The 25,127-nt window shown below is 36.3% G+C and overlaps 1 protein-coding gene across 14 annotated transcripts in view; it reads right to left on the reverse strand.

Annotated features, from left to right (window-relative positions):
- Positions 1-663: 663 nt before the first annotated feature.
- LOC144973612 (uncharacterized) overlaps positions 664-25,127 on the reverse strand; it is a 76,820-nt gene continuing 52,356 nt past the window's right edge. For 7 of the 14 annotated variants that reach the window (XR_013645594.1, XR_013645591.1, XR_013645593.1 and 4 more), the window contains 11 exons: positions 19,283-19,552; positions 17,594-17,806; positions 15,924-16,088; positions 10,245-10,369; positions 9,399-9,568; positions 8,062-8,176; positions 7,286-7,408; positions 6,282-6,366; positions 5,059-5,165; positions 1,592-2,432; positions 664-1,247 (listed from right to left, as the gene is read on the reverse strand). Coding sequence is in view for 7 of the 14 variants with exons in the window: in XM_078916269.1 (XP_078772395.1) it covers positions 2,310-2,432; positions 5,059-5,165; positions 6,282-6,366; positions 7,286-7,408; positions 8,062-8,176; positions 9,399-9,568; positions 10,245-10,369; positions 15,924-16,088; positions 17,594-17,806; positions 19,283-19,552 (1,496 nt within the window). In the remaining 7 variants the exon portion in view is untranslated. Of the gene's footprint in view, positions 2,433-5,058; positions 5,166-6,281; positions 6,367-7,285; positions 7,409-8,061; positions 8,177-9,398; positions 9,569-10,244; positions 10,370-15,923; positions 16,089-17,593; positions 17,807-19,282; positions 19,553-25,127 lie in introns of all 14 variants that reach the window. The other 7 variants (XM_078916269.1, XM_078916264.1, XM_078916268.1 and 4 more) reach the window with 1 other exon arrangement.

Below are 25,127 nucleotides of genomic sequence, written 5' to 3' on the forward strand. Positions count from 1 at the left end.
GTTCCAGCACCTCTTATATTTTAATCATCAATATATAATATTTCATTTAATCATCAAAGAATTAGTAAACTAATATACATAAATAACTACAACAAATCGTGAAAAAAAAAGTAATTATGATTTTTTTACTGTATCAGCATTGAGTGGCTTGGTAGCTCTACTTTACAGTTTCTCGTCTTTGTCATAAACGTCAAGCTATATTTAGGATGTTCATTGACTGGATGGGTGATAGTGTTCGCGGACAATTCTGGTCTAGATATTGTGTCCTTGGGTAAGGCATTTTACATGTTTTACCCTCTCGACTCTGGTGTGAATGAGTATTTCACTACAGGCAGTGGCAGTATATTTTAGGATGTTTATTAAAGAAAGGACGTCAAACAGACGACTGGTGCTGTATGAAATGGAAATATGGTTCCATACAGCCCGCTGGAGGAATAAATAAAACTTTGTGAAGCGTATTGAGCTTAGTTAGTTAGTCCATGGGAATGGGCTATATACATGTTCATATTTATTTATTATTATTTTAATTACAATGAATTTGTAGTAGAGGATCGATTCAAAGAACAACTGCCATTAAACAATAATGGTAATTTATTATTTATCAAAACTAGTTAGTTGTTCTTTTTTTCTTTTTTTTTCATCTAAATAATAATAATAATAATAATAATAATAATAATAATAATAATAATAATAATAATAATAATAATAATAATAATAATAATAGAAGAGATGGATCATTAACATGCATTCATTATTTCTATCAATTTCTTGCAAGCGTGTTTGGTATAAGTGTGTTCGACAGTGTGTTTTCTTTCTTTTTTTTTCTTTTTTTTTTTTTTTTTGGTCCTGATTCAGAATTTGTTATGTATATGATTCTTCTCAACAGACGACTCCACAATTGCTGATATGTCTTTGGTAATAATCACGGTTAATGAATATTTAATTGTTTTAAACTGTATTTTTATGTATGTACACATTGTAATATTGCTTATAAAATGGAATTAATAAGATGTTAGAAATATTTGAATAAAGTTTAATTTGACATAGAACACAATGAAGTTAATCTGGGTTTAAAAAAAATATTTAGTCAGGCAAAATCACTCTGGTACTTGTCTTTTGATTGAAGTTATGCGTTTAGGTAAAATTAAAATAAATCCAACATCTGTCAACCGGATATAACGGACCAACAAACAAAACTATGTGTAACCTTGAACGTTTATAGTTTGATTGATGTAGTTTAGTGAAAACTTATAAGCGGGTGGTTGGATGGGAGCATCACCCTTGAATCATATACCTATGATGTTCGCATGGGTGTACGATCCGATAGTGATGTCGTTTCTTCTTCTCTTTACTAGCCTATCCTGCTTCTTTGGTTTGTGATTGTATTTTTGACAGAGGATATTTTTTTTCTGTAAATCTTCTGCCTGTTTGTTCTTGGTTATTTATAATTTAGCTTATGATATCTTTAGGTTAAGATTTTGATTTACATTTGTACTATTTTTGTTAGATTGCTTGTTTTTTTTGTTTCAGCGGTCTCTCATATAACCTCAATTGTGTTGGAAGAGACCTAAAGCAACAGACAAACAAAAACTTATAACCAAACCAAAATGGTTGCCTGGAAACAATAACAAAAAGCCGAGTGATGTCAATTTCGTTACTTCTATAAACACTGATAAGACATAGGTTACCGTACAAATAAAATCTCATTGGGCTGTATTTTATTATTACATTGTCTGGTTTAAAACAGGAATATAGTCATGTTCCATTTGGCGGTATTAACTCTTTCAGCGCTGAGGCCATATTCGCATTTCCGTCACAAAATGGCTGACAGACACCTGATTGAGGCAGCATGAGAATGACAAGCTAAGACAAAGCGAAATTCGAATTCGGCGCAAAATCTAAAATCTCTATTGAAATACCCCTTGGGCCAATTGAATGTTCTTATGAAAGAAATGATACCATTGGTTCAATTGATAGTACTTTTGTAGAAACGATTGAATTACATTATTATTTTTGCCTTTCAAGATTGGCCGCTTTGTGTGGTCATAATTGGCCAGTAGAACAAATTCTGCTCTGGTCGCACAATGCGGCCAATGGCGCTGAAAGAGTTAAAAGTCCACATATATACAAGTCTGACGAACAACCACAAAAATGGGCTTTATTTGATTTTGTTGTAATGGACAACATTTTGCATTGGGTGTATAGTATTTCCATTTCAATTATGAGCCCATTACAATTCTGTAATCAGACGTTGCAGCTGTTATCGTCATTCGCACCACTTTAGTATCGTAAACAAATTAGGTGAATCTTCACAAAATGAAGCTTTTGAAAGTTGCCCGCTTGTCTTCTGTTTGTTGATTAGGCAGTTGGGGAGCGTCTGTCGCATAGTTCTCTTTCCTGGCATATTCGATTCTTCTGGATACTCGGCGAGCCTGGAAAAGAGAAGAGTTTGTATGTAAAAAACAAATAATAATAATAATAATAATAATAATAATAATAGTAATAATAATAATAATAATAATAATAATAATAATAATAATAATAATAATAATAAAGTGTTCTTATAGCGCTAAACGCCGAAGCCTCAAAGCACTTTACAATATACTTATCAAACCATAAACACACTCGTACCGAGCCAATCAGTCGCACACACTAACTATGCACCTTTTACAAAGTGAAATTGACATTCAACAAAATGGAATCAAAAAATAAAACGTATAATTTACTCATCAATAAGAAATTGCCTAGGATAAAAATTCCCGGAAAAGATGAGTATTTAAACAATCTTTATTACGTGTTGAGAATGAGATTAGCGGAAGAGTAGCATCCCTTGATTGGACGTCACCCATAGTCTGTGACGTCACCGGCGGAAAAGTTATTAGAGAGAGAACGTCATGTTGGTTGTATGCATGGTCTCTCGTCCTCGCGGAAGCGAGGTTTTGCGCATGCGTCTCTCTCATCATCGAAGGAGAAAAAAAAAAAGGAGAAAAATTCACTTTAAATAGCTTTAGAAATAAATAATTTGCTCTCGGTATGGTCCAAAAATACTCCAAAGTCCTGAATATAGATTCTATGAAGCTAGACTTTTCTTCTCAACATGATTTATGGAGTCACAGAGACATATGCAGCTCTGTAGCTGGAGCCAAAAAATCGTATTTCTATGAGTTTTTGGTAGTACTTGGCGGGTCTGCAAGTTGAATTTAAACATCAAGCACCTTGGACCATGATAAAATGACTGACAAAAAATGGGAGGGATCTATAGATAGTTCGAAGATGACGTCAATCACGTCTTTGTTATTGTGTTTTGCCATCCGCGTTTATGAGTAATGCTCACTGAAATGTATTAACCCGACTGTAAATGTTCATGGATACACACAGTTTTGTGTGTTGGTCCGTTATACTTCCGGATGACAATGTTATGAGCTTAGCCAAGCGCATACTATCTATATTCATGTTTTCGTCCAACCGAGTCATCAATCACGTGATTTGTTGCTGTCCAACGATTGGACATTTTTGAACAAATGTAAACACGCTGCTTTGTTTATGAAAGTTGTAAACATACCCATGTGTCAAGCTGAACACAATGACCAATCGTGATGTTAGATAGTTCAAAATACTAGGTCACTTTGAGCACATTTTGCAATGTGACTAATGACCTCGAGCACATGGAAAGTTAATATAGATCATGTCCAATGACCATGGCCGACTAGAGTACTATAGTTACGTCATGCCATTGACCCATCATCTCACTGGGTGGGATCCTCTGCTCTCACGGTTGACAAGAGGTCGCTCACTGTGTTTTCTATCCCCCATACATAAATGAAGAAGTATGGAAAAGAACACAGCAGAAACCAATGGGAGAGGAAATAGGAAGAAGACGATGGAGGCGGATTGGACACAAGCTTAGAAAGAACGACTCCACTATAACAAAGAAAGTATTGGACTGGAACCCCCAGGGCAGAAGATCAAGGGGAAGGCCACGAGGAACATGGAGAAGAATTAAAGAAGCTGATATATAGAGAAGTGGTAAGACCTGGAATGAGATAAAAAAAAGTTAGCTCGGGATAGAGAAGGATGGAAACTGTTTGTCTGTGGCCTATACCCTGATCCAGGGTGAAAAAGGCAATGGTGATGATGATGATACATAAATGTTTTCCCTTTCCATGCCTCTCTCTGTCTTTGTTCTGGACTGAGATTGTTCGGGGTTTTATTTTTCCTGGTTCTTGCAGAGAGCATGCTGATGATGCTATGCGTTTTGGTAAAATACTCACATCATCCCCCAGCCGGATATAACGTACCAACACACGAAACTATGTGTAACCTTGAGCGTTTTTATAGATAGTATGCAGATGACGTCACTCAGGCCTTTGTTATTGTTTTTGCCATCCGCGTTTGTGAGTTGTTCTCACTAAACTGTATTAACCTGACTATAAACGTTCATGGTTACACAGAGTTTGTGTGTTGGTCCTTTATACTTCCGGATGGCAATGTTGTGAACTCCTTGGCCAAGCGCATTCTATCTATAGACATCGATAGAATTTAGTGAGTACGAATGATAAAATTGGCTATCTAAAAACAATAATAAAGAGCTGAGTGACGTCAACTTTGTTCCTCCTATATAATAGCTACCATAAATGGCTCAAAGTATGTTGGTCTAGTTGACCTTTGACCTTCTAAAACGAAAATAACCTTCCGAATAGAATAGTATGAGCTTAACGTGTCAAAAATGGTCAAAGGATAGTCTGACTTAAAACAACAAGAAATCAAGTGAGTAGGAAAGTGCCTGAAGACAATAGAGTGACCGCGGCGGTGATGGGGGCCCGAACCCGCGACCTTACTGGTACGACAACTCCACCTGACCGGGGAGATCGTGACTCTACCGTATGAGCTATCCACGATCCCAAAAAGATCGCTTCTAACCTTAGTCTTATTAGAGCCTTCTCTCCCTGATTTCTTGAGGTCACGTGTTCAACACACACAAAATAGAGACAATAGAGAATAAAAATTTCGCGGCGGCGGCGGCGATGGAGGCTCGAACCCGCGACCTTACTGACTTACCATTGGTTTGCTTCTCTCTTTGAAAACCCTCACGTTTTCATTTTTCTCTTCATCACTATAACTTCCACTGTCTCTTTCTTCATCGAAACTGTGGCTCTTACCTGAATCTGATATAATAGTTTGATTCATTTAAAATGCTATTAGATTTAATAATAATAATAATAATAATAATAATAATAATAATAATAATAATATAATAATAATAATAATAATAATAATAATAATAATAATAATAATAATAATAATAATAATAATAATAATAATAATAATAATAATAATAATAATAATAATAATAATAAATAATAAAATAATAATAATAATAATAATAATAATAATAATAATAATAATAATAATAATAATTAATAATAATAATAATAATAATAATAATAAAATAATAATAATAATAATAATAATAATAATAATAATAATAATAATAATAGATCTTTATTGTCCAAAATATGGCAATTTGTCATTTAGTTAACACTTGTTATAACGTTAAATGATAACAGTAACATTGAACAGATATTTCACTCCTACGTATTCTCTCTCTCTCTCTCTCTCTCTCTCTCTCTCTCTCTCTCTCTCTCTCTCTCTCTCTCTCATTCACTCTCTCTCTCTCTTTTGATATAATATGCAAGTGATAGTATACAGTTGTCTATCTTGGATCTTCTGTTCTTCCACAGTTTTTGCCAAGATGTCGGTCATTAAAAGTCGTTCAATATTGAAGGACGAGGTTTCAGGCCAATTTTTAAAATACAGAGTTCTCCAGGGTACGGCAGTTAATAATAATAATAATAATAATAATAATAATAATAATAATAATAATAATAATAATAATAATAATAATAATGATAATAATAATAATAACAATAATAATAATAATAATAATAATAATAATAATAATAATAATAATAATAATAATAATGATGATGATGATGATGATGATGATGATGATGATGATGATGATGATGATGATGATGATGATGACGACGATAATAATAATATACTTTATTCATTCAAAAAAAAAAAAGAATTATGTTGTTCTTATGACCCCTAGTTTGAACTATATGTAAATGCATAGAAATATATACATATAGAATTAATCATTAATAGCGACATTTAATATAATATTAATTTAGCATTATGGAGTGTATTGAACGTAGTAAAATCAAATGAGCATGCGCAGTATAATATTGTCTTTTTATCATGATTTCTCTCCTTACCTGTATGGCGGTTTCTGGCCTTTGTGTAGACTTTCGTGGAAGTTGTGGGCTCACTTCCTCTTCTAGCCTTTGCACCCGTGTTCTTCTGAAATGGAAAAGGAGATATGAGTACTAAAGTTTGAATACTTGTGTCAGTGCATGACATTATTTCTTCATCAGAACTATCTCGGAGTGGAATGGGCTGGATGAACTGGTCATCATGGCACCACACCTAAACGATTTCAAGGTGCGACTGACATAGGCCCGCGCCCAATGAGGACGCCGATGAAATACAACCAGACGATTGGTTTCTTCAGCGCCAACCATACAGATACAGATCATCAGTAGGAAGGTGAAAATTTTGGATTTGCATTTTTTTTTCATTCTCTGAAAGAATATGCTCCCCAGAGCATTTTGATCTTTATTTGAAGAAAATCGGGTGATTTTTCATGAAGTTATGGTCAGATGTATGGGAAAGGTATCCAGCAACTTTTCTCAAATTTCATACTTTTTCAACTTGACTAGTTGTTATTTTAATTGAGATTTTGCGCCGAATTCGAATGTCGCTTTGTCTTAGCTTGTCATTCTCATACTGCCTCAATCAGGTGTCTGTCAGCCATTTTGTGACGGAAATGCGAATATGGCCTCAGCGCTGAAAGAGTTAAAATAAGTGTTTTCGATCCATCACCTCAAACGGTCCCAAAATGTCATTCAAAGCCTATGGAACTGGAGTTCATCCCAGTTTCTATAGGGTGAAACGTGAAATTATATTTGCTTGCTCGCCTTTCGATAGGACGCTAGTCTATCACAAAGCACTTTCCGCCAGATCTAACAGACCCAGCTACCCAATCTCTGCAGTTTTAAAAACATCGTTCACCTCGACATAATACTGTTTTGAGTCGAGTGGTCACGTACATATTATGTTTTAGCATTTTTTTCCAATGTTTTAGCATTTTTTTCCAATGTTTTAGCATTTTTTTCCAATGTTTTAGCATTTTTTTCAAGAGGAAAAAAAATTAACTTACAAGTCCAGGCAGGTCGAGTGGATTTCGTGACTTTTTATTTACTGTCAGTTTCTGGAAGAAACCTCTCAGCTTTTCTTTGACTTTTGGATGTCCCCGCTTGCTGTCAGCTGATGTGTTCCAACCCTGAGGAATGTGTTAAAATATGAATATTAGGTGGGTTTTTTGGGGTTTTTGTTGTTGTTGTTGTTGTTGTTGTTGTTGCTGTTGATTTTTTTTGTATTTTTTTTTTGAAGTGATAGAAGTGAAGATGAAATTTGTGTGTTGTTGTTGTTGTTGCTGCTGCTGCTGATAGTGGTGGTAGTGATGATGATGATGATGATGACGATGATATGATAATGATGATGGCAGAGATGATATTGAAGTGGCAGAAGTGTGAAGATGGAATTTGTGTTGTTGTTGTTGTTGTTGTTGTTGTTGTTGTTGTTGTTGTTGTTGTTGTTGGTAGTGGTGGTAGTGATGATGATGATGATGATGATGATGCTGGTGATAACGACGACGATGATAATGATGATGATTGTGATAATGATAAAGAGACGATGATGACGACGACTACATGATGGTGATGAAGATGATGATGATGATAATGGTAATGGTGATGATGATTGATGATGATGACGCCAATGACGATAATGATAATGATGCTAACGCTACTGCTGCTACTGATGATGATGATGATGATGATGATGATGATGATGAAGATGATGATGATGATGATGATGAAGATGATGATGATGATGATGATGGTGATATAGTAAAATAACACAAGGAATACGTACAATAATATCACTGTTGCTATCACAGTTGCTACTGACTGACAATCTGTCTTCTTCATCAAAAAGTTTCTTCCTTAACGTACCCGGTGGACAGGTGGCAGAGTAGAAATTGGCAGCTCTGGAGCATAAAAAATGAATGACATCAAGTTTAAATCATGAGTTAACCCTCTCCTTACCAACTATAGGAAAATCGTCACATTCGTTACGATACAACCAACATTGTTCTTATTCAAATTTCACTTGTACATCATAAAATTTAAAGAAAATGACAGAGTGTTAAATAAATTCAATAAAATATTATATTCTCTTTATTCATCCCAAAGGGGAAATTTGTCTCTAGGGTCTATTCCAAGGGAAGACTGGAATAACCCAGGCGTCAGCCGCAGTGCAGCGCCGCAAACTGAGCTAGGGCGAGGTGACTTGCTCAAGGCCACACAGCGCAGCGGGTAATCGAACTTGGTACCTTTCGGGTACGAAGCGAAGACCGTACCGCTGAGCCACGCTTTCCCGAGTTGTAGAGTATGTTTTGCTAAAGAAATTATGTATCGCAAGAACTTTATTGCTAGATATTGCGTTTGAGTGATAAAAAATATATTTCTGTGTTTGTTTGGTGTGAAGTTTTAAACGTAACCCAAAAACTCAAACCGATAATTAGTAAGATACGTCGGAGTGATGGGGACGCTAAACTTAAATTTTATAGGCCAAAATGTGACCCTTCACCTCAAAACGGTAGTAAGTCGGGATGATTAAGATGTTGAAAATTGAATTTATAGCCAGAAGTATCAGACTTGTGTTGAGTTTGTATGTTTTATTGAGAAGAATGGATACCTTATTTTAGGGTGCGAATGCCAACAATTTAAATTTTTGACCAGTTTAACATTTAATTCGGCTTTTAAGCATTTGGTTCGTTCCGATATAATACCGTTTTGAGACGACGGGTCACAAATATGAAACTTGTTTTTGTTTACATTAATCTTTTTAAAAAATTGAAGATAATAGCTTTAGTTTCGTTTTGTTTGTTTGTTGTTAAGGCTTTTACGGCGCTTGCGACACATTTTCATTTAGGTCATTTCAGCGCAAGTAAAAACCGAGTAAATGGGGGAGTAAAAAAGTTATGAAAAACACTCAAGAAAAGAAAAAAGGCATAACGGAAGGGTTCAAATATGGAACAGAAGTAGATTGCAAGAGCGCACTATCAGTGTACCTACTTAGTTTGAGATCACCTAAAAGTCTCATCCAGAAACGAGCACAGGTTCCAACTCAGAGGAATACACTCAATTTTTTACAAACCATTGAAGATGTCTATATTTAAAACCAAAAAAAAAAAAAAAAATATTCACGCAGCAATTTTTGGATCGACTATGCTAAATCTAGACGAAGCTTCTTCTTCTGTGATGCCCAGACGTTTGAGCGCCTTCTGTGACGTTGGTGAGCTGTGGTTGGATCGAGGCGAGTCTTCAGGGTTGGAGTATGTCTCCTCTTTGTCATCCTCAGTTGGGCTGTCGGGTCTCTGGAGAAACAGAATTGTATTAACTCACTCAATCCTAGAGATTTTGTTGCTACTTTTCAAAATTGGAAACAAATGTATTAAAAATGAGCATGTACAGAGATAGGCATTAAACTACCAGTAACATGTAAAAATTAAGAACATTAGCTTTGATACTACGCCTATAATTTGTCTCAGAAACATGTAATAAATAGGCATGGGGTAAAAGTAAAAGTAACCCAGGGTTAACTACGGATATAGTCGATGTTAGGGTGGAGTGAGTTAACCAATTTGTATTGATGCATTGCGTTTAGTTAAAGAATATAACAAAATAACTCATAACATCCACCAGCGGATTGTTGTTGTACCGTCATATAATTCTTATCTACAGCTACTTTAAGCTATTTCATAATGTATTCAATTAGTTCACATAATTTTATTGCTTTATCTTAGAATTTTAATTTTACATTGTAAGCCACTTAGTTGTGTATTTTTATATCATCTATTTATTTATTTATTTATTTATTTGATTATTTATTTATTTATTTCCAAATTGATATTGCGCTATATAAAAGCTCAATTTTTATTTTGTATTTAATTGAGGAAAGGGTAGGAAGCAAAGACCGTTCTGCTGAGCCACTCTGTCCCATAAAACGATATCAAAACGATTGACAGAAGATGTTGTCACTGTTAAACATACCTTGGGTAGTGGTCGCTGTGGGTATCTGCCACGACTCATGACATCGTCGCAGCGGTCACTGTGACTCCGAACTGGAGCTCGTGAGGGGCTGTGGCCGGAAAGAGATCTCTTGGGTCGAGTCACGTCTATAAATAGATACAAAATCCAAGATGAAAATAAAAAAACAGACTCCTTTTTCATTCTTTGTCATTTGATTACTCTCCATTTACTGCTTTTTCATAAGTGCCTGTTTATTATCATTTTCATATTTGTCATCATCATCATCATCATCATCATCATCATCATCATCTATCATTTCATCATACATCTCGAATCATCACATCATCATCATCATCATCATCATCATCATCACATCATTCATACATCACCCACATCACATCATCATCCAATCATCATCATCATCATCATCATCATCATCATCATCATCATCATCATCATCATCATCAATCATCATCATCATCATCATCATCATCATCATCATCATCATCATCAATCATCACATCATCATCATCATCATCATATCATCATCATCATCATCATCATCTCATCATCATCATCATCATCCAAATCATCACCATCATCATCATCATCATCATCATCATCACAATCATCATCCATCCATCATCATCATCATCATCATCATCATCATCATCATAATCATAATCATCATCATCATCATCATCATCATCATCATTATCATATCATCATCATATCATCATCATCATCATCATCATCATCATTATCATATCATCATCATCATTATCATATCATCATCATCATCATCATCATCATCATCATCATCATCATACTACAGCCAACAGGGCAACATGGAGAAGATATTTTGATAATTTTATTCATCACAACGGGAGATGGAAGCATGTAAGTTCCAAGTATTTAGATTAATTTAACCCTCAATGAATCTTTGTATCGTATCGTGAGCTACAGGATATTTTTTAAAAGCATTTACCAACATTTTATTGTTAGTTGACAAGTTATAGTACATATTCTTATTATTATTGTTATCATGTTTAATATTATTATTATTATTATTATTATTATTATTATTATTATTATTATTATTATTATATTATTATTATTATTATTATTATTATTATTATCATTAATATTGTTATCATTATTATTGTTATCATTTTTAATACTATTATTATCATTATTATTATCATCATCATCATCATCATCATCATCATCATCATCATCATCATCATCATCATCATCATCATTATCATTTATATAATTGAAATCACTGATAAATCAATATTGCATGCATTGTCTGATACGAAGAGTAACCAATTTGTCCCTGAAACAAGGGGCATAATTAAATTCTTTTTATTAAAAAAAAAAATCTGGATAAGTTTGGCTTTGAGCCAAAAAGAAAAGTTTGAGAAGAGAAATGAATATAAACATCCTGGATGCGACAGTACAACCTAATTGCTAATAATTGCTAACTTATGTTATATTATAATATGTTCATATTGTTACTTAATTTTATCATAACACCCTCTTCCCTCTTTGGAGATAAAGATAAAGGGAGTAAATCTGACTCATGAATGAACAACACAAAACAAACGACGTTTCGGCCTTTGGCCTTTTTCAAGTAAACACAAAATACATATTATATTAGTATAAAATCTAATATATATATATATGTATCTTGTGAAACCCGACAATATCCGGCAAAGTTATGGAAAGTAGACAATAGTGGGGAGTGATCCTGAGACTGAGGGAAGTGTACACCAGTCGGGAGTGAACCTAAGACTATGGTTATCGGCGGGTTTCGGCGATGTGAGTAATTGCACCAAATAGGTAAAACTCGAACCCTTAAATCGGCTATGTGGCCTTGTGGTATGACACTCGCTTTCGGATCGGAAGGTCCTGGGTTCGAGTCTCGCAAGGCGCGTAGTTGAGTCCTTGGAAACGGCTCTTTACTCCTCACATCCTCTCACCGTACTCAGGTGCAAAATGAATACCTGGCCGTTAACAACGTTGTCTCTGCCAGGAAAGAAAATTGTATTATCCCCTAACAGATGTCATGTCTCGTTCTATATGTAACGTGTGGCTGTATGTCAGTGACACCTTGTAAAGCGCTTTGAGTACATTTAGTGGATATTGCGCTATATAAATACTCTGTATTTTTCTGTTTTCTTTGCTGTTTTTTAACCATAAATTATGGTGTACATCAAGTTCAAGACACAGGACATGTCCCGTCCTACATGTTAAATGTTGCTGTTGACCAGAGACCCCTTGTAAAGCGCATTGAGCACATTTAGTGGATAATGCGCTATATAAAGCTTAATTTTTTTAAAGAAACAACTGCTATAACACGACGACATCGATTGCTTGAAGTGACTATCTCCATCCTACTTACCACTTCGTTTTGTATTTAAGATAATCGAATGATTTAATCAAATGCAAGTTAGTAAGTGTAAGTAATTGCAATTCATGCCAGTAATAACTAAATTTACCAACCAATCAAAAGCAACAACCAAAAAAAAAAAATCAAAATATAAGCAAATGGGAAACAAAACTTAAACGCCAGCCACCAAAGAACATAGAACCATGACCAACGTTCGAGCAATGTAATAGATAAAACTCACTGTTAGATTACTTTTGTTGGTCCTTACACTTCTATTTATTGTGACATGACAATGAGTGTACGAAGGCTACTATAATACACACTCTTTCAGATTTTGATTTTGCACCAATGACTGCTCAGGGTTGGCAGAGTGGTTTTTAAAAAATATTTTAAACTTTAAAAAAGAAATATTTAATTTGGTTTTCATGCAAAATGTGTATCAAACAAGTAACAGAAAACATGTAAAATGGTCTAAAATTCCAAACATAAAAAGAAATAAAAAGAAAGAATACGAACAGCTACATAAAAAGGAGAGGGGGGGGGGGGTGAAATAAAGACATGTTTTTGGAATTTGACATAAAAACGCCAAACTGACAACCCTGAGCCTGCTTTTCCCCAATTTTAACAAATTAATCTGTTTCATCAATTCCAAGCAAAACACAGATTCTAGTGTTAACCCCGTTCTCACCTCATGACCCACAGTCCATAATATTTACAAGTCTGATATCCTAATGGAAAATAATATGAGCTTTTTATCATTTAGTAAAATAGAAAATTTTGTCTCGGGTTGAAAGACTGTGTGTTACTTTATTTATTCTTTATTTTTTGGTGGTGTTTTTTGTTTTGTTTTGTTTTGTTTAATTTTTTTTCTTTTTTTTTTGTATGCACCACAAAGAATGGCATGACAACAATTTGGTATATCAGACTCGGAAATACGCACATGTAGAAAACCCTAAACCCAAAACGTGCATTTATAATATGTCGTAACTCACTCTTGATCTTATCAAGGGTTTTCTCTCCGAACAAAGACGATTCGGACATAGCCCTGGGCTTTAGAAGAATTCGATCTGTTTGCATGCAGACATCAACGAATAAACGTTTTGATTTTTCAATCATATTTGGGTATTTAAAAAACAAACGAATCATTTTTACTGCACTCTTAATAATATTAGTGTTAGAAGTCTTTATGATACAGGATTGCTTGAGAAGAATTCAATCTGTTTGCAGACATCAACGATTGAACGTTTTGTTATTTTTTCAATCATATTTGGGATTTTAAAATAAATAAATCGTATTTACTGCACTCTTTATAATAATATTCGTGTTAGAAGTCTGTATGATACAGGATGGCTTTAGAAGAATACGATCTGTTTGCAGACATCAACGATTAAATGTTTTGTTATTTTTTCAATTAAATTTGGGATTTTTAAAATAAACAAATCATCTTTACTGCACTCGTAATAATATTATTATTGTTATTGTTAGAAGTGTTTATGGTACAGGATAGCTTTGAAAAAGATGAAATCTGGTTCCGCATAAATTATTTATAAACGTTTTCTTTTACAATCATGTTGTGCCTTAACCCTCCCCTTACCACCTACAGCAAAATCGTCACATTTGTTACGACACAATAGAACTTTTTTTTTTCTTATTCAGATTTATTTTGTACATCGCAAACATTGAAGAATGATCTTTGTTTAATTAAAAAGAACATAACGTTGTTTTGTAGAGAGCTTGTTTGAGTTTAAAAATCAATTTTTCAGCTGGGTAAGCCTGCCATCTCGGGAAAATACTGAAAATGGTCGGTAAGGAGAGCGTTAATAGTCATCACTCCTGCACAAAGGGCTAACCCACACCGGAGACTGACTCCGACGACCCGACACTGCCGTCCTCTGCCGTCTTCCGGATAAAGACGTATGGCACGGAGAATTTACTAAGAATAAAGAGAAGAGCCGCTAGACCTACCCATACCAAGCACCCGACGTCCTCAGCCGTTTTTTTTAGGAGCTTGGTATGGTCAGGTCTAGCGGCTCTTCTCTTTATTCTTAGTATTTAGGTGACTAAAATAAAAGGTTAATTTTAATATCTTGTTTAGTCATTTAATAAGTAGGTATATTGTGTGAAAGCACTTCGCTGATTTATTTATTTTGTTTACGAGCATAATTTTGAAAAAAAGGCAAAATAAGCAGGACTATATGGATTTACTCTAGCATTCGCACCCACTCTTCTTTTTAAAAAACAAATACTAAGTCTATATGGACACTGTGCTGCCGTTGCGTTTAAAAACACAGTATATGCAGTGTTAACCAAATAGCACATACGGCGTTCTTTAATAAAACGGCAGTATGCACCTGGGATACATGTCTTAATATTAAAATCTTAATTAGCAATAATAGAATACAGCAGAACTTCAATCTAAGTAGCAAAGACAGATGCTGTGTTTCGGGTCTCCTCTTTGTCAACAAAACATGATGAATGAGACACTTAAATAGAATGAGAATGTTTCATGCATTGTATTTTTTTGTTGTTGTTGACAAAGGGGAAACCCTAAACGTTTACATTATCTGTGTTTGTAAATTAAATTGAGGCTTCTATTACTCTTTATCATTGTTATCTATAGGGAATGAGATTAGCGGAAGAGTAGCGTCCCCTGATTGGATGTCACCGGTGGAGAAGTTATTTGTAAACAAACCAACTACAAGCCAAGCGCTCCAAATAAAAAAAAATAAATTATTATTCATATTTCTGTACAAAAATGCATATCATAATCAACGTTATGCATTTTTTGTACAGAAATATGAATAATAAAATTTGTGTTTGGAGCGCTTGGCTTGTAGTAGGTTTATTTACAAATAACTTCTCCACCGGTGACGTCCAATCAAGGGACGCTACTCTTCCGCTAATCTCATTCCCTATTCCTCCGGTCTTCAAGCAGCAACATATTTATACATTATATTCAGAAGTCCATCAATCCAATAGGATTCAATAGTCCGATGTCACGTCCGCCCAGTAATGAGCAGCTTGGTTCTAAACAAAAAAAAAAAAAAAAAATCGGTACTTTTTATTCTTCGTGCTGGCTAGAACTTGTTCAAATGTCATGTGATAAGAATGTATAAAAGTCAAAACACGATCAGATTTATAATGTTTTTCTCGTCTGGATACACTTTTATGCTCGTCGGAGAAGTATTATTTCAAAAGGGCGTTCGCCACTGTTCCGATAGTTTAGAACCAGTTACTAAGTTACTGTGCGTCATTATGAGGGAAGTGACGTCAAAACTAAGTGTTGAAGTCTATAATTTCCTTACCCAGTAACGGTTTTCTGAGCCTCTGTGTTTCCGTCATGTCACAGTAGGTACCCGGGTCATCAACGGGTCCCGTGCCGGAGCCTTCTGAGAGACTAGTGGTGGAGCTTTCCTTGGAGGACGTCTGGTGGCACTGACTGGAAGACACATATTCAGGGTCTACCTCTCCTATAGACATATGACATTAAAAAAAATATTGAGCTTTATATAGAGCAATATCCACTAATAAATCTGCTCAAAGCGCTTTCCAAGGGGTCCCTGGTCAACAGCAACATTTAACATGTAGGACGGGACATGCCGCCTGTTAGGCGATATTGCAATTTTTCGGACAAAGACAACGCTGTTACCGGCCAGGTACTCATTTTACATCTGAGTACGGTGAGAGAAAGTGAGTAAAGAGCCTTTTCCAAGGACTCAACTATGCGCCGAGCGTGAGGCTCGAACCCAGGACCTTCCTATCCGAAAGCGAGTGTCATACCGCAAGACCACATAGCCGCACAGATAGATACGTATGTAAACTAATACTATACATTAATATCGCATACGAATCTTACACATTCTAAATACTCACTCGTACAATGCACCTTACAAAATATAAATAATATTGCGTTTTCTTTATCGTAAAATTGTGTATGGCAGCATTTAAAGACAGATTCACAGGGGCATATAGCATTTCCTTAATGATAATAATAATAATAATAATAATAATAATAATAATAATAATAATAATAATGATAATAATAATTAATAATAATAATAATAATAATAATAATAATAATAATAATATTAATAATGATAATAATAATAATAATAATAATAATAATAATAATAATAATAATAATAATAATAATAATAATAATAATATCAATAATGATAATAATAATAATAATAATAATAATAATAATAATAATAATAATAATAATAATAATAATAATAATAATAATAATAATAATAATAATAATAATAATTAATAATGGACTATACTAGTGAGGGGGGCGAAGTGGCCGAGTTGTTAAGGCATTGCCCTGTGACCCGGAAGGACCTGAGTTCGAGACCCGCTTCAGGCACTTTCGTTATTATTTCCTTGAGCAAGATTATTAAACCCCAATTTGCTCACTTGGACAACATGGGTGATTCCTGTTAACATCAGACATCTTGTTTGATGAGTTATCTATATTCTTTAGTGGAATGCCTAGGCGACGATATCTTATGATGTCGTGGCGGAAAAGGCATAATTTTAAAAAAAAAAAAAATACTAGAGAGGATAGAGCAGGTTGTGTTTAAAACACTCCGTCATAAACATATTATTAAGTAAACTCTAAGCTGCTAACCATACACGGTGAACAGTGAAAAGTACTAAACAAACATGACAATAGTAGGTTTAAAAATAAATTTGAAAAAAAAAAGAACCAAAATAAAAAAAAAATAAAAAAAAAAGAAGAAGAAAAGAACAAAATACCACAGAACGTTTCAGACTCGAGACAAGCAATCAATTAAAGAAATCAAAACGGTAATTTCTATTGATTTTTGTTGTCGCTGAATAAGGACTTTGAACCCAAAGCGTTTCGTGGATAGTAGGTATTTCTTTTCTCTCTTTTTCTTTTTTAAACTGATATTTTTATCCCACGACAGCCATATTTATTATGTGGAAATGGAAATGAAGTTAAACTCACTCCTCAACCGTTTCATAAATTCGATGAGGTCGTTCTCCAGTTGGTAAAATCCCTTCTTGTTGGCGATCTGGCAGGGGAATTCTCCTGCTCGGTTTTCCGTGCAGGCCGCCGCCACCATGCCCGGATAGCGCAGCAACTCGGAGCACAACAGGCGGAGGTTCAATTCTGCGGCAAAATGAAGCAGTGTTGGCCACATCTTGGTACTTTGTTCCTCTGAAAGAATTAGAAAAATAAAATGTGATGAAAATTTATTTATATAGGGAATGCGATTAGCGTCCCTTGATTGGACGTCACCTTACAGAGAGAACGTCAATTTGTTTTGAAGTGTCTCAAGCTGCTTTCACGGAAGCGAGGACGAGAGACGCATGCGCACAACCAACATGACATTCTCTCTCTAATAACTTTTCCGCCGGTGACGTCACAGACTATGGGTGACGTCCAATCAAGGGACGCTACTCTTCCGCTAATCTCATTCCCTATAGATCAATATCTTCTAATTGTGCTCAAAGCTCTTCACAAGCCGACAGCAACACTTAAAAACTTAGTGTCAGGCATGACGCCATTTTGATAATTGTTTGTCAGAGAAAACGCTGTCACCGGCCAGGTTCTCATTTTTGCACCTGATCACGCTGATAGACTGGCGAGACAGGAGCCTTTTCCAAAAACTGAACTTTGCGAAACGCACAGCGGGATTCGAACCAGAGAAAAGGTCAAAAGGCATGTGTTATACCACAGGAGCACAAGGGCGTATGACTCATAGAATCTATTTTGCATTAAATTTTGCATAATATGGTTAACAAAGACACGTCAAATTGCCACACATTTGAGGGAAAGTTCAGTCAGTCTTTAAGAGCGGACGTCATCCCGGTTTCTATAGCGCTAAACGGGGAAGAGCAATTACTTACTACCTTTTGGATAGGATGTTAGTTTATCGTAAAATCATTTCCAGCAGATCTGACAGATCGAAACCCCCCAGTTACTGGTGAGTGGATAGGGGGCTCAGAAAACAATTCTAGACTCCATCTGCGATTGACCAGTTCCCTTTGCTAGCGAAGATAGACCTCTCCCTACTGACCAAATGAGATCCTAACAATTTGTCGAAAACAATATCTTAATACAAAAATAAATATTTTCTAAAATTAGCTTTTATATAGCGCAATATCCACTAAATGTGCTCAAAGCGCTTTACAAGGGGTCCCTGGTCAACAGCAACATTTTACATTAAGGACGGGACATTACGCCTATTAGGCGATATTAGTTTTTTTCGGACAAAGACAAAACGCTGTTAACGGCCAGGTTTATCATTTTACACATGAGTACGGTGAGAGAATGTGCATTAAAAAGCCTTCTCCAAGGAGTCAGCTATGCGCCGAGCGAGGCTCAGGACCTTCAGATCCGAAAGCGAGTGTCATACCACTAGACCACATAGCCGCACTATAGATAGTTCGAAGATGACGTCACTCAGGTCTTTGTTATTGTTTTTTGCCATCCGCGTTTATGACTAATGCTCACTGAACTGTATTAACCTGACTATGAACGTTCATAGATACACACAGTTTTGTGTGTTGGTTCGTTATACTTCCGGATGGCAATGTTGTGAGCTTCTTATCCAAGCGCACACTATTTATACTACCAATCAAAAGGGCTTAAATTTAATAGCAGAGTGAAGAGGTATAAAATGCTACCAACCTGTATTCTTCAAGGCCTCTTCACAAGGGCAAAGAGTCTTGAAGGTCATAACCGGGGCAAGCTCTTGTAATTTGAAGGCAAGCGCCGTGTCCAACCCTCCAACGTCATCCTTGTCGAGTCCAAGAGATGATGCGATTAATGAATGCGGGTTGAGCTCCGATGTCAGAATACTTTGAATCAGGTCTAACTTGCTGTAGGAATGGACGGTCTCTTCTCCAAAGCGACGGCCTTGACACTCCAACTGAAAGGTCACCTCGCCATGAATATCAGCTGTTTCAGTAAAACAAAAAGAGAAGGGGATTGAAAATGATTATCAAAACAAGTAAGTGAAACATTCCGGGTCAGGCACCAGTGGAAGTTGAAAATCGAAACAAACAAGTGGGTACGATCGTAAATGTGCTCAAAGATCTTTACAAGGGGTCCCTGGTCAACAGAAACATTTAACATGTAGGACGGGACCTGATGCCTGTTAGGCGATATTATAATTTTTCGGACAAAGACAACGCTGTAAACGGCCAGGTACTCATTTTACACCTGAGTACGGCGAGAGAATGTGAGTAGAGAGCCTTTTCCAAGGACTCAACAATGCGCCGAGCGTGAGGCTCGAACCCGGGACCTTCCGATCCGAAAGCGAGTGTCATACCATATTGAGCTTTATATAGCGCACAAAAAGTGAAACATTCCGGGTCAGGAACCAGTGGAAGTTGAAAATCTAAACAAACAAGTGGGTACGATCGTAGCCTTCTTTAACTCTTTCCCCCCACCAGCAAGTTTCAGAATTTTCCCCAAAATTTCACATCCACTCAACACAAAAATAGACTTTTCTTACCAAACACAAGATTAACAAGTACATTCTATGCATAATATTGTTCAGCAAAATGAGCTCTACAATATAGTGTCATGTGTTTATGGCTATGAAAAAAAAACACATTTTCTTCAAAGTTTTTGAGACACAAAATTAATCAGATGAGAAAGTTGTTGGTTGCATCGTAACAAATGTGACGATTTTCCTATAGTTGGTATGGGGAGGGTTAATAGATATAATATCTGCTGTCTTATTAGAATTATTGCTTTCAAGGGCGAAGCTTTTCTTCTCCAGATGCGGCAATCCATTAACCAGGTTAATAATAATGATTGTAGAGATAAGTAAGTACGCATTCATGAGAGTGGTTCTTTTAAGTTCATGGAAAACATTGATTTGCATTCTCGATACAATTAAGTGTTCTGAAAAACTGCAATTAAATCAAGTTGATCGTGTGAACGGATTTGTTATAAATAGACCTACCACTTAATTGAAGATGTGTTTACATAATGTGGGGAATACCCTTTTATATCTGATTATAATTAAACATGCATTGGCCATTGTTGTTTATCCATTACTCCCTGTCTTTCTCTACATCTGTTTTAATCACCGTCTCTATCTGTCTGTCTATCTATCTATCTACTTATCTATCTATCTATCTATCTATCTATCTATCTATCTATCTATCTATCTATCTATCTATCTATCTATCTATCTACTAATCTATCTATTTATCTATCTACATCTATCAATCTCTGTGCGTTTGTGAATCTCGATGATATGCACCAAAACGAAGCTGGATAAACTCCAAGATCTGCCAGTTCTTATTATCATTATTTCTAATCCTAACATATAGCAGCATCGAACCAAAACGCTATATGTGTCTTTCGACATTCTTACTAATGAACCAGTGATTAATTTATTCGAATTCTTTACCTTATCCAAACCCTCCCCCCTCCCCCCTCAAACAGTCCATCTTCCATCATTGCCACACCAGCAGTAATTAAGCCGCTGATCAATGAACAAGTGTCCAATCAACAGGGTAGCAAGAAATTCATATGCTTTGTTTTCATGCAATAGAAACTGGAATAAATTATTCATGTCGAAGTCTCTTAAGGCTCTCTATGACAATAATAATTTATTCACCCACTTTCCTTCTCAAACTATGGATAGTACGAAGTTGACGTCACTCTGGTTTTTGTTATTATTTTTTGCCATCCGCATTTATGAGTAATTCTCACTAACCATAATATAAACGTTCAAGGTTACATATAGTTGAGTGTGTTGGTTCGTTAAACTTCCGGATGGTAATGTTGTGAGCCTCTTAGCCAAGCGCATACTATCAATGGAAAAAAAGTCTAAAGTTCACAGGTTAACTAATCTATTTACACCTTAACACATTACACACACATCCTCCCCCCCCCCCCCCCCCCTCTCTCTCTGTCTCAAATCTCTCTCTCTCTAATCTCTCTCTCTCTCTCTCTCTCTCTCTCTATCTCTATCTCTCTCTCTCAAACACACACACACACACACACACACACACACACACACAGACAGAGGCAGTAGTGTATCCTGAATCAATTTCACACACACACACACACACACACACACACACACAGAGGCAGTAGTGTATCCTGAATCAATTTCACACACACACACACACACACGCACACACACAGAGGCAGTAGTGTATCCTGAATCAATTTCACATACACACATAGTTCAAATCAAAACGAATCTCAAATATAATCAATTACCTTAGCTATGACATGGTATAATCACCAAACAGGCAGTTAGTTCTTCATAGGCAACTTTACGGTTTATGTCTTATAGGTAGATAGTAATTTGTAGGGAGGTTTGTTTTTAATCGAAACTCAAAATCCCAATAATCCGACTGACCAAACAACCATCTTATTATATCTACATACATAGCATTTTTGACATTTCTAAAACAATATCCACCAAACGTGCTCAAAGCCCTTTACAAAGGGTCCCTGACCAACAGAAACATGTTAGATGTAGAACGAGGCATGACACATTTTTTTTCGACAGTAAACGCTGTTAACGGTTAAGTACTCATTTTACACCTGAGTACGGGGAGAGAATGTGAGTAAAGGGACTCAACTATGCGCCGCGCGAGGCTCGAAACGATCCGAAAGCGAGTGTCCTACCACAAACCACATTGCCGCACATACATAAGGTCTAAAACGGTTTGAACTAAGTGCATTTTATTCAATAAAATTGCGTGTTTTACCGTAGCCATCGTTATGTTATAGATAGAATGCGATTGGCCAAGGAGTTCACAACATTGCCATCCGGAAGTATAACGGACCAACACACAAACTCTGTGTAACCATGAACTTTTATAGTCTGGTTAATACAGTTTAGTGAGAACAACTCACAAACGCGGATGGCAAAAACAATAACAAAGGCCTGAGTGACGTCATCTGCATACTATCTATAATTTTACCTTTCCGTGTCGTGCTCGAGGTCATTGGTCACATTGCAAAATGTGTTCAAAGTGACCCACATAGTGAAAAGTGCTCACAGATTATGAAATATCTAACATCACGATTGGTAATTTTGTTCAGTTTGACACATGTGTATGTTTATAACTTTTGTAAACAAAGCAGTGTGTTTACATTTGTTAAGAAATATCCAATTGTTGGACAGCAACAAATCATGTGATTGATGACTTGGCTGGACGAAAACATGAATATAGATCGCTCCCATTCGCACTTGTCAATTGTAACTAATTTCACATGCCATAACATTCTGTACTGCCGATAGATTATGGCCGTACGTAATCTCTTATAAAAACAAATAACACTTTAAATGGTTATTAGGATAATTTAGTCGTCAAGGAAAACTATTTTCATCTCATCATCATCATTTTAATTGTGCGGCTATGTGGTCTAGTGGTATGACACTCGCTTTTGGATCTGAAGGTCCTGGGTTCGAGCCTCGCGCTCGGCTCATAGTTGAGTCCTTGGAAATGGCTCTTTACTCACATTCTCTCATCGTACTCAGGTGTAAAATGAGTACCTGGCCGTTAACATCGTTGTCTTTGTCCGAAAAATTGTAATATCGCTTAACAGGCGTCATGTCCCGTCCTACGTGTTAAGTTGCTGTTGACCAGGGACTCCTTGTAACGCGCTTTGAGCACATTAAGTGGATATTGCGCTATATAAAGCTCAATTTTATTATTTATTATTTATTTATCATCATCATCATCATCATCATCATCATCATCATCATCTTCACTATTATTCAAATGTTGCCCCCTGGTATTCAGACTGCAATGCGACTTGCCTTGCTCACGCTATCTCCATCAAAAAGGGCGAGTGCAGATCATTCTGATTGACCAGTTTCCTGATTGTCACAGTTCCCAATTATCCGAATCTCCCAATTAACCGGACGTACCCACGGCATCCACTTTCCCTCCATTCCACGGGCTTGGTTGACGCAAAAAGCGTCGCTTTAGTCCCGAGAAAGTCCGTGCGTCAAGCTAAGAAGATGACGGTGACAGATTGGCTACACTTTCCCATCCCGAGGTGACTTTAATGGTGTTTACCGGACCGTGACGAGTATGTGGGACCTCAAAATATTTATTTACTATAATCTGACTATCATGTCCATGAGTAGCAGACAGCTGAACCGCCAGACAGACAGACAGCTGGACAGACGGACAGAAAGACAGACAGACGACACAAAATATATTATTTTGACAACAGGAAATAATTTGAGAGACAAATAGAATCATAACATTATATTATGTAGACTTAGTTACTGTTAGAGAGGTAGAGGAGAAAGTGCATGAGTGTGCGTGTATGTGTGTATGTGTGTGTTTGTGTGTGTGTGTGAGAGAGAGTGAGAGAGAGAGAGGGAGACAAAGAGAGAAATTGAGAGAGAATGAAGATAGAGTGAAAGAAAGAGATAGAGATAGATAGATAGATAGAGAGAGAGAGAGAGAGAGAGAGAGAGAGAGAGAGAGAGAGAGAGAGAGAGAGAGAGAATAATATACATCTATTGGTAGATCGATAGATAGGGGTGGACCATCCAGCAGTAATTGGTTAGCCTGGTCTGTTAAATCTGGCGGAAAGCATTTTGCGAAAGACTAGCGTCCTATCCAAATGGTAGCAAGCAATTGCTATTGACGTTTTAACGCTATAGAAACAGGGATAAACTCCGGCTCCATGGGCCTTATTACTGCACCGAAGGAATAACACCACGATAACCACACAATGTGTGAGAATGAGCCCGGGGGGTCTTCAAAAACAAAGGATCTCCTCAACTTTTCAAACCAATCGGCTTCTTATAAATAATAAATTGAGCTTTTATATAGCGCAATATCCACTAAACGTGCTCAAAGCGCTTTACAATGGGACCCTCCTGGCCAACAGCAACATTTAACATGTAGGACGGGACATGACGCCTGTTAGGCGATATTACAATTTTTTTCGGACAAAGACAACGCTGTTAACGGCCAGGTTCTCATTTTCCACCTGAGTACGGTGAGAGAATGTGAGTAAAGAGCCTTCTCCAAGGACTCAACTATGCGTCGAGCGAGGCTCGAACCCAGGACCATCCGATCCGAAAAGCGAGTGTCATACCACTAGACCACATAGCCGCATAGTCTTCTTTTCTTCGTATTTCATTTAGAAGAACCAGGGTAATTAAAAACAAGTTTACATGCCTGACACCAACAATAAACCTCAAAATGAAATCATCCAATAGTCTATTATTATTATTATCATTTAACACGGGTCATGTTCAGTCATGCGAAGACAAAAACAAGCGTACCGTGACTAATGTCAAAGGTCATTTTATTTTGGTTGCCGAAGTATCTATGGAATAGTTTTAGACAGCAGGAGAGCGCGCGGACCCGAGGGGATGCATAGAAAACCTGATTGCTTGAATCAGCAGGGGGGAATTCCCATTTCTTTAGTTCCATAACATAACACTGGGAACCGGGAAGTGAAAAATAATGTTATTCCGATACTTCGTAGAGAAGAGCCGCTAGACCTACCCATACCAAGCGCC

This window comes from Berghia stephanieae, chromosome 5 (assembly GCF_034508935.2).
Source record: "Berghia stephanieae isolate SIO BIC M18660-M18661 chromosome 5, UCSD_Bste_1.3, whole genome shotgun sequence".
NCBI lineage: Eukaryota > Metazoa > Mollusca > Gastropoda > Nudibranchia > Aeolidiidae > Berghia > Berghia stephanieae.